A 14,885-nucleotide genomic window follows, 5' to 3' on the forward strand; every position below is an offset into this window, starting at 1 on the left:
AAGAAAATTTCGGTTGGCTGACTAAGACGATGCGAGCAGTAGTTGAGGGGAAGGAACTGTACGCTGGGAAATCGAATTGTTCTTTTATAGCTATTAAATCAACCCAGACAATGAAACAAACCAAGCTATATTATTGGACGGCCAGGATTCTTAATACACACATCGTTCAAAATTTTCAGAAAACGTTTCATGACCCCTTTAATTAGCTGCCACTCTGAACATGAGCAAGCATAGCAAGATGACCCCTTGTACGATGCCTGCAACACCAAAAACCACACTATCATTACGTCTTAACCAGGCACAGTGCGCACATTGTGCCAGAGGTTAGTAAAATAATTTCATGCAGCTGCAAATGTAATATGTCACTTCAATGGATGTGGTTTATTTAAGGGTCATCAGTAAAGGTATCTTTAGTGCAAGTGAAGAATGGTGTGTGTGTGTTCCAAAAACAAGAATCTTGGCCACAGTGTCAAAGCTTGGTATAATATTTATTGGCCTACTAGGCCTGGGTGGACGATTGGCTCTGACCGTGGGAAGCGGAGCGGCGACGACGGATCTTATCCTGCCTCTTCTCCTTGGCTTCCTTGGCCCTCTGTGCCAGGAGGCGGGCATAGTCAGCGGCCTCCTCCTTGCGCTTCTGGGTGCGCCTCTTCTTGAGGGCCACGCGGCGGCGCTTGTGTTGGAGCATAGCGGGCGTGATGAGCCGCTGGATCTTGGGTGCCTTGGAGCGCTGCTTCTTGCCCTCCTTTTGAGGCAGCGGGCGACGCACAACGTACTGCCTCACGTCGTCCTCCTTGGACAGGTTGTACAGCTTGCGGATCTTGCTGGCCCGCTTGGGTCCGAGGCGGCGTGGGAGTGTTGTGTCCGTGAGGCCCGGTATTTCCTGCTCGCCCTTCTTCTTGACCACCAAGCTGATGACACTGAGGTTGGAGTCAACGATGCAGCCGCGCACCGACTTGCGCTTGCGCTCGCCGGTACGCCTTGGCCGGTAGCATGAGTGACCCTTGGACAGGAGCAGCCGCACACGTCCAGCGGTCAGCACACCCTGCTTCATGGGGAATCCCTGCTTGTCGTTGCCTCCAGAGATGCGCACCACGTAACCCTGCAAAGCGAACGTACATGGCCCTTAGTGCTCTCAATTGGCAAGCCTGTTCGTGAACTGAGGTTATCGCAAAGCTTTCAAACAAGTCAACAAGCCATCTCATCGAAATACAAGCAGGAGAACAGCCTGAAGTATTCTCAAGAGACACCATATTGCAAAAAAGTGAGAACCTAGTCATTTGGCCAATACAACAGACACAAAGCATAGGGATACAAAATAATGTACACAACCATGTTATGAATTCACTTTCAGCACACTATGCAGGTGCAGTTACTGTTATATCATGAGCAATGTGTGTGTGTCACATTAAGTTGACAAAGCTAACTGAATTCAATTTTCTCATAAATAGGTTAATTCTGCCCCACAAGTTCTCCCATATTGTAGACTGCCATGGTGTAGCTTTTTCAAGTGTCAGTTTGCAACTTCCCCATATTGTTGCCACATACTGCATAAGATTTCCGCTAAGTGAGGCACAACGAATCTGTGACCCAAGACACCTTCAAGTGCATGGTTCAACACCTACCTATCAAAGCTTAATTTGCGCACTAGTGCCATAGTGCCTTCCCTCCATCTGCACTAACCCTTTCGACTCCTAGCCCAATTCTCTCCCTGTAAACGGAATGCCTCTACAGTGATGACTACCAGAACGAGTTTGTACAACATATAAACTTAATGACATCACGAGGCTGCTGTAGACAACAAAAATAACACGCGAAGTCTTGTACTCTGTAACGGATACACCACTCGTCAAACACAAGCGACAAGTGCGGCCTGCTGCAAAGCAAATCTCTAGGCACAACTACCATCATGCTCTCACTGAGCAGTAGCAAGCAATAGGAATTTGCTGTAGCTAATGCTGGTGATAGTACCATTCAATGCTTTGCACTTTGCAATTGTTCTTTGAACAGCTCCAGAGCTTCACCAAATAGTAGCCACGTAAGTGCCGCCGATAAAAAAATTTGTGTAGAAAGAAACTGGCATCTTCTTTCATAATTCACTGCATATTTTAACCCTTCAAGTACCACTCCGTGCCGGAAAGTTCTTGCATTTCTGACCTGTAGCATCATTGGTACACCCATTCATTTTCCGCTCTCTCTACCCATTTGTGTGCAGTAACATGGATTTCGCAAACTCTGAGGTGTTTTCAGCATCTGTTGTGCACATTTCTACATGCATGTATCTCCCTTCTCTTGTTTTGCTCATTACAGGCTTTTTTAAGTGGCCACTGAACGTATCCAGTCGGGATGTGGTTTGTACTTTGCATGGCAACATTTTCCGTTCAAAATTTCGCACTGCAGCCCAACGCCACTCTTTTTGTGTGTTCCTGCCATCTGTTCACTGCTTTTTGAAGGCCTTCTTTTCACCTCCCGCTGTCTTCGCAAAGGCGGGCTCCTTACGTAAGCAGTGTTTGATATGTACCGAAAGCTGCAACTTTGACAAAATGCTTGACCATGCAAGGGTTGCATAGTCCAGGACATAGCACACACCTTTTGTTTTCAATGGCGTTTGCAAGCGTGTATGGCAAATGGACAACTGCTTTCCAATCCAATTTTTCAAAATGGGGCAACTTCCAGTCAATAATACTTGAAAGGCAGATATGACAGTCATGCTCAGACTGCCATAAGAGCACCATTTCTTTAAACTTTAACGAAAGGAATCAGGCGCAAACGAGACGAACACAAGAAGTGACATGGACGAACGCCATCAAAAGTGTTATACGAATGTGAAATCTCCTTTTTAGAAGCACTGGGTTAAAGTAACTTCTCGCATTAGGTGGTATACTGACCGCGCATGTCTGGAAGAGGAAAAATGTTTTTTATGGGAGGTTACGTGTGATCTGTTTGCATTTTTTGTTGCTGTTATCATTTATTCAATTGTTGCTCTTTCATATTCATGTTGTTTTTGGCCTTATACACCACGTGTCATTGATCGCATGTCCTTTTTTGTTAAAGACACGTCACCACGTATAGTTTTATCGCTTTTAAGAACACCATGTGATTAGCGCTGTCGAAATGTGAGCCTATATGTATTCCCGTTTTCTTTGAATAAAATCAGTTGTCAGTAGGCGTTCGTCCATGTCACTTCTTGTGTTCGTCTCTTTTGCGCCTGATTCCTTTCGTTAAACATGCACCAACTAGCCCAGCAAAAAGTTCTTTAAACTTTAATCCTCACAGAGTTCCACATCCGAAAAACTGTCTGCCGAAGCTAGAAATCATAATAATTCCATCCAATAACAATGCATTAAATCGCATTGACAACTATGTTAGCAGTTAACTAGGTCATATAACTTAATACTCCTTTACGATTGGTACAATCACGAATAATAAAAGCGCTGAAATGAGTTTAAGCGAGACTGCAGAAAACGTGCGGTACCCGCGCCATATTAGTCGCAACGTGAATTTTATGCAAGCAACTCCCAACATTGTACAAATGTCAGCTGCACGGAGCACATGGCATGAAAACATTGTTAATTCGGCTTCGACTTCTTACTGCCAAGAAGAATACGCTACTCTCACGCGGAATGTAACTTAATCGACTGAACAGCATCAACTAAACCGAGAAATTTCAGTGTGTGTGAAACTGAACTTACCTTCCACTCATCACCGAGACCGTCGGCCTCGACTTCCTGGCCCATACGCTTCTCGTAGAAAATTCGTACTTTTTTCTCATCGTCAACTTCGATGAGTTTCTGGCAGCCAGTGGCTGGGTAGGAGATGTTCAGCTAAACAGCAGGGGAGAAGTCAACAAGAAAGGCGCGATTAACACAGTTATCGAGAACGTTGGTACGCTAAATGCAATGCCCGACATGCAATGCTCGACAGGCATACGTCGGCAAGCGAGACACCCAGCTGCTCCATAATTAGACAACCTATTTTCGCTATCGCCCACAAATCTCCGCATCCTTAGGCAGCAATGCGACCATCACAACGCAACAATTCGAGCATTGGCGAACAAGCTTAAAGCAACGTCAACCACACCGTCCGGCACAGACCCCGTCCGGCAATCCAAGGAATCGCGGTCTTAAACAATAAAAGTCAGGTGGATATGAATGTAATTCAGCCTACGACACTTCCAAGAAGGCATGCGGAATATTATTTTCACCTCAAATAAGTTTATTAAACGATAAATAATTCGAAATCCTTACCTTCATCTCGCTAGCATTCACGCAGAACGCGTACCCAGACTTCGAAAGGAATGAAGCTGCGTTCCCTTTTCACGCCTCAATGTCGAAACAATGCAGAGGGCGCCACCAACATTATAATTATTTATATATAAAAAAAAAGAACAGGCGTTAAGCATTGTTGAATATTTACCTAATTATAGCACAAAATAATTTAGTTATTTGTAATATCTATAAAATTATTACGTAATTAGTTTTAGGATTTGTTTGACTTGAAACCTTAACAGAATGTTGTGCACAGTTGGATACAAAACCTGTTGTGTGCTGCTGATAATTGGTTCCACTACTCATTATTGAGCGCACTTACAGGCTTTACTTAAAGCTTACGGCTGAATTTTCTGAATTGGAGACATCTCCCGACAACGGCTCAACTTTTGTCCTCGACGTCCCTGGTGGACGCTGCGGCAAGTGGCGAGACTTCCGCTGTCTCGGATGCACGGAGGAGCGCCGTGTTGATTATTTATGTTGCATCTTCACTGTAGCCGCATTGGGAATCATAGCGCAATTGTTTAAGAATCCAAGCATAACCCGTGAGGCTGCGCATTCCGAGTTTCATCTTACGTGCTCTCCTACAGATCGGTGACCCGGACGCTGGGAGATCTCGGTGGGAGATCAGCCGAAGTCCACGGTGGTGCTTTGCTGTTGGAACTCTTGTTTGCTCTTCGGCTACTCTCGGTTTGGACGAACGGTCGCGATTCCGTATGCGTGCTCCGTTTGACAGCTGATGTTGGACGAGAGGGCGACCGCCGTGCTTTCTGTGACGTGCGGCCGCCCCAAAGGTGTGCTCAGTGGGATGGAGGTTCTCTACACGGCCGAGTTGTGAGGTCCTCGCACTGAGGCTTATCGCCATATTGGCGTGCGGCTCATCTGAGATGCCACTTTAGCGCATCGCGCGATGGAAGAAACCAAGATCATCTATCACATCGACGACGAGGAGACCCCGTACCTCGTCAAGGTGCCCGTGCCGCCCGAGCGCGTGACGCTCGCCGACTTCAAGAATGTCCTCAACAGGCCCAACTTCAAGTTCTTCTTCAAGTCGATGGACGATGATTTCGGGTAAGCTAGCACACCCCGTGAAAAGAGTTCCCAGTTCAAAAATAATAAAGAATAGCACGCGTGCACGCGCACTGTTTGTGCGGTGCACGTGAGCACCTGCCGCGCATAGTTCCGTGAGTAATGACGGGCCCGCCTTTGTTGTCTGCACTGGCGGCGTTCTCAGACATCAGTGCTTTCCGCGCAAATCGCAGCAATGTGCGCTGTGGTCGGCAACAATATTTGGTAAACCGTGCACGTGAGAAATTTTACTCTAAAAGCCGTCCTGACAAACGGTTCTCTTGCACCTTCTCTTGTCACAAAATACATGCAAAAAGGACAAGCCGAAAGTCGCCCAATTTGCTATTAGCTCTATCGGAAAGTATTTCCCATGATTGATCAGACTGTGCCGATGTTGCTCGTCCCTATGAGCGTGAGCTTTTGACAGTTGATGCGCTCACAAAAATAGATAGGTCTGATTTCTACATAGTACCGGTGTCACGGGCGGTGATCGCAATCAGGATCGATCCGGATTAGGCTCGATCCGGGTCAGGTTAGTGCTACATGGTCACTTTTAATCGTGATCTGCGCATGCGATCTGGCTATCGTCTGCGCCAAACCCATACCGGTGTCTCGAGGACACTTTTGATCGAGATCAGGGTTAATCCGGATCGGATTTCTTGATTACAATCAACAATAGTCGCTGCTACGCGGGCGATCATCTTGATCCCGATAGGGCCTAACCGCGATTGAGAGTGACCGTGTAGCAGCGCCTGATCTGTATCGAGCATAATCCGGATCACGATCGAAAGTGCCCATGTGACACCTGTATCAATCCCAGGGCTTAAAGTCAGGGGGGGGGGTTCGGGGAGGCGCCCCCCCCCCTTCCATTTCTCAAGGAGAGGCTGAATGTATGTGTGTATGTATGTATACAGGTCGCCACCCTCTGAGGGCCCCCACCAATGAAGGGAGACTTTAAGCCCTGATCAATCCTAATTAGTTTGGATCGTGTAGCAGCGACCGATTGCTAAGGTATGCTCGACTGTGGCACCAAATACATTTCGTGAAATAGGGGGGACGAGAAGACAAGAAAGTGAAGCGCTTCACTTTCTTTTCTTCTCTTCCCCCTTTTTCCACGAAATGTATTTTGTGCCACAGTCAAGCATACCTAAGCAATTTAAGCACCAACTCGTCGAAAAAGAAGTCCTTTTAGCACCGACCGTTGCTCATTGCAGTCAAGACGACCGATTCGTATCGGTCCTGATCAGGATGAAAAGTGCCCGTGTGACACCGGTATAAGTTCACAAAACACTATATCAAAATATGTCTATATCGAAAGAGGGGAAAGGGGTTGTGTGTGCGCAAACCTTGAGAAAGTAATAGCTGCCCTTTGAGATGCTTTCACCATCTCACATCCACGTGAAGCCCCTTTTAGGGTCGCAGTTTCTTTAATTGGGAAATGAGAAAGGTGAACCTTATGTTCTGGCTTCTGCCCCAGTCGTCTCATTCCTCGTGTTCATATATATGCCCGGCCTACCAAATGTGTACAGTTGCTAGTAAATGGATTTATGCTGACTTATTTGGGCATTTTGCCCTCATGAAAATATGTATGCCAAAGCCGAAGGTTTTATTGCTATTTCATGTGATAAGTGTGTATGGTAGAAGTGGGAGGTGCAGTGGTCAAGAACTAATCCGTGTTCTAGAAACTGTGCACCATTCATAGGCCGGACATATGTTCGAAGGCAGAGTTCTGTAAATTCTTATTATATCATAGATGACCGGGGCAGAAGCCATAACACAGGCACGTAGGCAGGGGGGGGGGGGGGGCCGGGGGGCCCGGGCCCCCCCCGAAATTCGTCCAGCCTTTTATATTCCCGGGCAACTTCTTTTTTTCTTTTTGCCATGAAAAGACTTTCTTTCGAATAATTAGGCCTTGGGCCCCCCCCCCCCGGAAAAAAAATCCTGGCTACGTGCCTGCCATAACATCAAGTCCACGCTATTGCTCATGAGTCCACGCTACAAAATGTTTTGCTGTGCAACACTGGCAACCATGATGGTGAATGTACAGTAGTGTTTGAGGCAACATTTTTTGTCGCAACTTATCTAGAAATAGTATTAATGAATATGTGCATGTGGGTGCTGCTGTTTCTATATCTCGTGAAGTGGAATGCATGTCATTCACTCATAATAGTGCCATTATTCTGTATGTTGTAATAAAGGAGTGGCCATTGACGATGTGGCTGGCGAATTTAAATGATACTTTCTAAACTACTGTAATGGTGTGTTCTTGTCTCGATATGCCCTGCTATACCTGTAGTCTACAAGAGTCATGTACATTGTAACTGCTAAACTTTACAACGAAAATAATAGCATAAGTTAAACTGCATTCTTGATGCACCTTCAGATTTCTTTTTTTCTAGTGTGCATTTCGAAAAAAAAAAAAGCACTAAAGATATTGAGCTCTGCAAACCACAATACTGCAGCAGTGCGACCTGGCTCCCTTCTCTCCTGTTAAAATTTCTTACTGTGCACTTAAAAAAGAAATGCAACAGCCTTTTTTAACACATAGCATGCAGTAATTGATGGCCTGATTTTGCCATAATGATTTTTTCTTGTGTGTTCCACTTTGTTTCAGCTAAATTTTAGAAGTTGAGGAGTAATGTCAGTATATCTAAAATGTTTGCTTTGTCAATGAAATATTTGCACTTTGACTCAGTCATCTTTGTGGTCTGTCTTGTGCATGGTTGTAATTACACTTTGCTCAGATGTGGCAACCCTTCAGGTCTGTGTTATTTTCATGTTTGCACAGGGTGGTAAAGGAAGAAATCGTAGAGGATGACTGCCGGTTGCCTTGTTTCAATGGCCGTGTGGTATCATGGGTGAGCGAAGCAGTTCAATACTGTAGCTTATAGTGCTTGTGCTTTTGTTCCTGTCCCGAATTGTTCATCTGCTTTCCAGTGCTAGATAATAAAAAAATAAAAATAAAACAACTACTATCCCAAACCTTCACGTTGCTTAGCCTTACATCGCAAACATATCTTCAAGGCAAGAACACTGGGTGCTTCTGGTCGCCATTTGTACTCCTGCCACTAATACACTTTCTGTGACAGTTGAAACTTGTCAGTGTTAAAATCTGCAAACTTCAGTGTAGCTCATGAACCTGAACGGTTACAAGTTTCAGTGTTTGTTGAAATGTGTGTTCCCCTACAATTACCCTTGTTGCCATCCACCTGCCATCATTCCTCTGCCTTGTATAAATGTTTCCACTGTGCATGCTATCAAAATGCAGACTTCGTTAATACTCTAATGAACTGATCTGCTACACTCAGCTGTGCCGTTTTCTGATGTTCAAGTTGTTTGGAATGTACATATGAAACAGAGTAAGCACAAAAGTTGATGACTGCCCCTTTGATGTCATTTTTCTAGTTTTTCTGTGTGCAAGCTTAATCACAGACATCTTACCACTTGAATGTCAAAATATCTAAAGGATCACTTGCCCTCACAACATTCAGTTGTTAGTGTACTCATCCAAAATTGTCTGACGGAACTCACACGCAGGGCATATCACCTTGCTTTTTAAGTTGGAATCTTTTCTCATGACCTTAAATGACTACTTCTAGTGGCCCATTCTTAACCAGTTTTGTAACCTGTCTGAATGGGCATAGAATAAGGACTCTCTTTAGACATTTAGGCAGTAGGCACGCAATGGTTTAATGTCATATAGTGATGAAGACGAAGTAGCATCGCAAGTGAACATTAACAAAAAAAGCTGTTTATTTGCATGCACATCCATGTAAATCATCGAGATTCACTGCTTGCCCATCAGGCACCTGTATGAAAATAGGGGTGGCCAATATGCTTCCCAAAATTTTCCCATTAACGTATCGAAAACATTTGGTTGAAATAACGGTAAAAGGTAACACATGCTATAGTGAAGTGGCATAAAAAAATTTTTTTCGTTCAAATAGTAATGGCTCAAGCTTTTTCAGAGGTGGGTGATATCTGGACTATAGGCAGTGACATGGGGACAGTGTGGTGTATTGTTAACCGTAGCACCCATTTAGGCAACAATTTTGTGACCAACATTCTGTGCCTTATAATCTTGCAGCTTGTGTCAGCAGATGGGAGCAGCGTTGTGTCTGAAGGAACTGAAACACACCGGCCACGCCCATTTCCGTGAGTAACCTTGCATTGCACAGGCACTTGTTATTGTTTAATGAATGAATCCTGTTACAGGAGCTCTTGATAACATACAAAAGAAGCTTGAATTTCACCTCACTGCTACGCACAGCACCGATCTTACCTGTCTCGTTATTATTAGTTATCTTGTTTCGAACATTAAGTTCCTGCAGATGTCTTTTGTTATTGTGTAAATTCCTGTGCATAGATATTTTCATGTCTGCATTCTTGCAGTGTAAACATGAAGCAAATTTACAAATAAGCACATTGATGCAGCTGTAGCCACTGCATGTGAAAGCTTTTTTTTTAAGTGTGATCTCAATTTATGCCAAGAAATATTGAGAACATCAAGGTCACCTTAAATTTTTACTGCATTGCAAAGATCAGGCAGCATTCTTTGAAGCAATCTACCATTGAGCTGAACCTTGTAGTGGTTGATGTCCTTTCCTAGAAGAGTAAAATGGGATTAGTGAATTATTTTCTCCTTCATTCATCACTCTAGACTGCAGCCTGTGCATTTCAAAACACACTGATATCATAAGCTGTGTGAGTGGTACCAAAGTGCACATACCTACATAATGTTATCAAATACAATTGAGAGCGCTGCAGTTAGCGACAGTTCGAGCTTATTGTAAACCGCTATTTAAGGAGATCAATAAAAGCTGTGCATTGGTTTTTATTTACTGTGTGCTCTGTCACTGTTAATTGAAGCATTGATAAGAAACAGCAACTTGATACATCTCTCATCATTTAGTGCAGAGGTCTCAAACTCGCCTCAGCTAGCGGGCCGCATTTATGAAACTTAGTCTCACTAGGGCCGGGACAGTGAAGATGGTGGGAGCAGGGGAAGGGGGGGGGGGGGGGGTTGAACAGAATGTTGCCTTAAGTTGCCATTTAAAAGAACACCTTTGCCATATCTTATATATTGCTCATTTCAGAAGGGAGTTTGACATCAGGTTTTGAATATTGATATTGATTTTCACGACTAAAACCTGGACGCCGATTCTGATATACAGTTTTTATTCCACGGTAATGTCTCAACTCATAGTGGCCACATGGGGTGCCTCATGAAAAAGAATGTTTGAGGCTAGTCCTGTCTCTGTAGCTTACCCGAACAAAGCGCTATTAATTGCAATAGGTGAGAAAATAATGCGAGTAATATTTAGCAAAGACACAAAACTTTATTCCATGTGAAGCCGCGTGTTTGCGACCCTGGTATAGTGCTAGAGCAGCCATTCAAACTAGGAGTTGTAAAAGCGATAATTCTCCTTTTCTTCTTTCTTGTAGGTGTTGTATACTTTTTAGATATTACTTTTGGTGTGTTGTGCAGTATGCTTTATTTATGGCCTCATTCCCTGCAGTGATACAGCAGAGACCAGCTTTACTGAGTCCGAGTCTGCCATCAGCTCCCACAAAGGTACGAGACTTATGTAACCGTGTGAGTGCATTCATGTTCTAATTGCCTGTCAACGCCATCATGCAAGGCAGAAACAACAACTCCTGTTTACTCCTTCTGTCTGTTTGGTTACGAATGTTCTTTTTTACCTTTTGTGCCACTCTATAAACTAATCCACCTCTGTTTCCGTCTAGTTTGGCAGTAGTCATGTTGTAAGTATTGCATCATTAAATGCTGTTTCTTTCTGCTGCCTTACTGCTTTCTGTGTAGTTCCTGTAAAGGGTGCTTTTTCTTTCTATCTTTCTTGCTTTTTTTTTTTTTAAGAGAGAGGGAGAGACAAGCATAGTGCAGTGAAGTAAAGCATTTATTTCTGATACATTGTTGCTGTTAACAAGATGTTTAGTTACATCCAAACAGGCGATGGTACTATTCATATATTTCACTATATAAGCTCATTTTGAATAATTCCCAAGATATAAAAAGTGAAAGCATTCCTGTCTCATATATCTTGGTCATATTACAGTTTTGTTTATGTCAAAGTTACTAGTATAGTCAAGCAAAAGCTGTATTAGTACTGTGGAACATATGGCATTCATTATAAGTTTGTTCCATATCATTTTAATTATGTAGAAAAAATGTATCATTCTTTTAATCTCAATTGCTTGGTGAGAGAGAAAAGTAGCATTCTTCAATTCAGTTTCGAGCTCAAATTTAATACAAATATTTGATTTATTGCTGGATAATCCCAAATATTTAGCACAAAAGTTGTCCTCAATTCGCCGCAGTTACCCAGTGGCTGCGGCATTGCGTTACTAATCTTGAGTCATGCGTTTGTTCCTCACCGTAGTAGCTGCACTTTGATGACAGTGACGTGCAGAAACGCTTGTTTGCTTTGATTTAGATGCGCATTAAAGGAACTTATGCATGTAGTCATAGTCAACTTTGCCTGACTCAGATTGTGGTTCTGGACTATAAAACTTCCATTACGAGTAGTGTTGTGCATAGGACGAGACGAAGGCAAGAATGTGATGACACAGACAAAGTGCTGCCTGTGTGTCTCGCAAACGCGCAAATAACGTAAAAAACAAAACGGGAGGTTGGCTGGCCTTGCACTGTGGCAGTGTGCCTAAGTTATGCCAGGGCATAGTCTTAGTGAGAAGCAACAATGAAATGACACATCTCATTATCGAGGCCCACACCATCACTTTATCTAAGAAGGAACTAGCACATTTGAGTGACACAGTATGTGTACGGTGATGTTTTCTTGTATTGTAATGAATTTGTAAAAAAGAAAAGGAAAAGAGAGAGAGAAGTCGTGCTGTGTGTGTGTCATCGTGTTCTTTCCTTCGTCCTGTCCTGTGTGCAACACTACTCGTCTTCTCATCCCATCTTTTTAATTTTAACATGTGTTTACTGTGACAGAGCACCACCACCACCATCAAAGGGGGCCTGGCCGCCACCGAGATAAAGGTTGGTAGGCACAAGATTAATGTTCCTAAATGAACCAATCATTATGCAATGTCGTACCTATTCAGTACCTCGACTTCTCTCCTGTACGTCCTGTTAATGCACTGTTGTAGACAGCAGCCTCCTGCTTCAAAAATTTTTTATTGCTGGACTACATATATAAGCACATACATAACACCTTTAGTTACTCAGAACCACATCATGCCTGTGGCCTAATGTAAAATCAACTCATTCCCAAATACAGCCTGTTTAAGTACTTCTACCCCTTTGTCTTTTCCAATGTCTTACTCTTATTGTTTGTAGACTGAAGGTGATACAGCCAATGTAATCACTACATTTTTGGGGGGCTTTCTAAGCATCTGTACGGACGTAAAGATAACCCATTTGTAATGTTGTTGTTACAGTAAATGCCAACTTTTGCTTTCTCACTTTATCTTCCACCTCTACTTAGCACTTCGATTTTTCTGCATAATGTTGCAAGTATTGAAAACTTTGTATTAATTTAAGCCCATACTTTTCAAGAACAGGCTCAAAGGTTGAAACTTACATTCCTATGCAACGTTAATTAACTTTTCTAGAATTAACAGCTAATTACCCATTTCAAGTCACTGCAAGAAACTGATCTGGGGATCATAAATCTTCATTGCCACATTGCTTTTCACGTTTTCATAGTTTCCTGTTGTGCAAGAACTTTGCTGCTATTGAAATTTACATTTTTATGGTTATTATAAATGGTATCTTCTCATCTAGTTTGGTACCAGTCCACTTGTCGAAACGTCGGCTCCAGCACACACCCCCTGTTTACGAATTTCTCATCTAAGTGTAGCAGGAGCCTGTTCTTTTGTTTCTTCTGCACTGCAAAAAATGCAACACTTGAGCATGTGCTTAACCTTTTTTTGGCTGTCCAATTTGGCTCTCCATATCCTGTAAATAAGCAGAACATTGGTTGTGTTCTTCGTAGCCGGCCGTTCCAACGGACATGCAGCAGCTAAGCCAGGGGCCGCCTCGGTTCTAACCACCAGTGACATAGAAACCACAAGCTTCCTAGACTCTGAGGATGAGACTACCAGCCGGTAAGTTGTGTGTACAGAGAGGAGTTGTTCGTATTTGAAATATTCGGCTCAAGATAACCTGTGTTAAATACTTTGGCATTAACAAATGCTTTTGCATAGCACCATTTAGTACTGTAGCTTAAATACATCTTTGTGGTAATTTGCACTCTTTCCTTAAGATACTCTTAAAGAAACTCTAACCACAGTTGACTGATTGCTGATGCAGAAATGCATCATCTTGGTATGTGACTAGTGGTACGTACTAATGTTTCTTGGAACTGTCACTCTAATGACATCATGCACCAATACTGTTGTGAACAATCTCAGAAATCGTTGCACGATAAGTATACAAGCTGCCATTTACTTTACGGTGGCTTTGTATAGCTGTGTTGGCGTGATCGCGTTGTAATCAAGGTTGTGAGCTTTGCTCTGCTGCTGCCTTCCTCTGCACTAAACAAAAAAGAGAAATGATAACAATGTGCAACAGCCATTGTTATTGTGCCTTTCCAAAGTAACAATAGCCGTATATTTGCAAAACTGTGAGGACCAATATTTCACGTCAGAATTGAACTACACTTCCCTTCCAGTATTTATCCTAAGGGACAATTTCAATGTAGGTAGTAATATCTGTTGTGAACGGCGCATATGTTTTCGTTTTGTTGACGGCAACTTGTCGACAGAGCCATTTTCGGTTTTTAGGACGCCACCTCTTTCAGCCCCCTCTGGGAAAGAGAAGCGCCCACGGGGGAAAAAAGGGGGATCCTAATTAAAAAGATGGGTGTGTGGTGGAGATGCAGTAGACGAAAAAGAACGGTCGAGAAAAGACGATAGCCGCCCTGACAGATTCCTTGCGATGTATGGAAGTGCCTTTTGTGCCTGTGTAAATATTGTAAATAAACCCAGTGTGCCCTTTATCGAACTGTGCCTTCCTAGACAACGACATCTACAACCGAAGGAATTCACTACGATATCTTCGAAACAAAGGGCACAAACTGTCAGCACAAATTTTAAAAGTAACTCTACCTGAGGGCAAGAAATTGTTCCCTTTTTCATTTGAACATTTGATTTTCTAGACAAAATACTAAAGTGCTTTAACGTGAAGCACTTTGTTTGCTTTTGTTCATTGTTTTGTATTCTGAAAGTACTGTCTCTTGATAATAACTAAGTACTAGTGTCAGTATTTCATACTCTGTTCAGACACCTATGGAATTTCATCGATTCATACTGTTGTGAGTAAATTTATCGCCTAGTGTTTAGTATTTAATTCTAGACACTTTGTTGCAGAAGATTGCTACCAAGCTCAGGATGTACTTACCAAGGTAGCTTAGTGTTAATGCCACTGGTGTAGACGGAAGGTGTTGGGGGGTTAACATTTTTCAGTTTTGCGTGTGTATATACACACACACACATACAAACACACACACGAACATACGTTAAGTATGGTCCCCTACCCCTGAAAAATTTTCTGGCTACACT

The 14,885-nt window shown here is 43.1% G+C and overlaps 2 protein-coding genes across 4 annotated transcripts in view; one reads left to right on the forward strand and one right to left on the reverse strand.

The window, feature by feature from the left end:
- Positions 1-469: 469 nt before the first annotated feature.
- Positions 470-4,355, reverse strand: LOC119389517 (40S ribosomal protein S6). Its single transcript, XM_037656819.2, has 3 exons — positions 4,248-4,355; positions 3,693-3,824; positions 470-1,102 (listed from the first exon to the last, which is right to left on the reverse strand). The coding sequence occupies exons 1-3, from the start codon at positions 4,251-4,253 to the stop codon at positions 500-502; spliced, it is 741 nt and encodes a 246-aa protein (XP_037512747.1). The 5' UTR covers positions 4,254-4,355; the 3' UTR covers positions 470-499.
- A 319-nt stretch (positions 4,356-4,674) lies between these two features.
- The window catches only part of LOC119389519 (segment polarity protein dishevelled homolog DVL-3), a 33,304-nt gene continuing 23,093 nt past the window's right edge, over positions 4,675-14,885 (forward strand). For all 3 annotated transcript variants that reach the window (XR_005183122.2, XM_037656820.2, XM_037656821.2), the window contains exons 1-6: positions 4,675-5,339; positions 8,125-8,194; positions 9,424-9,491; positions 10,856-10,911; positions 12,313-12,360; positions 13,319-13,430. Coding sequence is in view for 2 of the 3 variants with exons in the window: in XM_037656820.2 (XP_037512748.1) it covers positions 5,179-5,339; positions 8,125-8,194; positions 9,424-9,491; positions 10,856-10,911; positions 12,313-12,360; positions 13,319-13,430 (515 nt within the window). In the remaining variant the exon portion in view is untranslated. The remainder of the gene's footprint in view (positions 5,340-8,124; positions 8,195-9,423; positions 9,492-10,855; positions 10,912-12,312; positions 12,361-13,318; positions 13,431-14,885) is intronic.

Source organism: Rhipicephalus sanguineus, chromosome 4 (assembly GCF_013339695.2).
Source record: "Rhipicephalus sanguineus isolate Rsan-2018 chromosome 4, BIME_Rsan_1.4, whole genome shotgun sequence".
Lineage (NCBI taxonomy): Eukaryota > Metazoa > Arthropoda > Arachnida > Ixodida > Ixodidae > Rhipicephalus > Rhipicephalus sanguineus.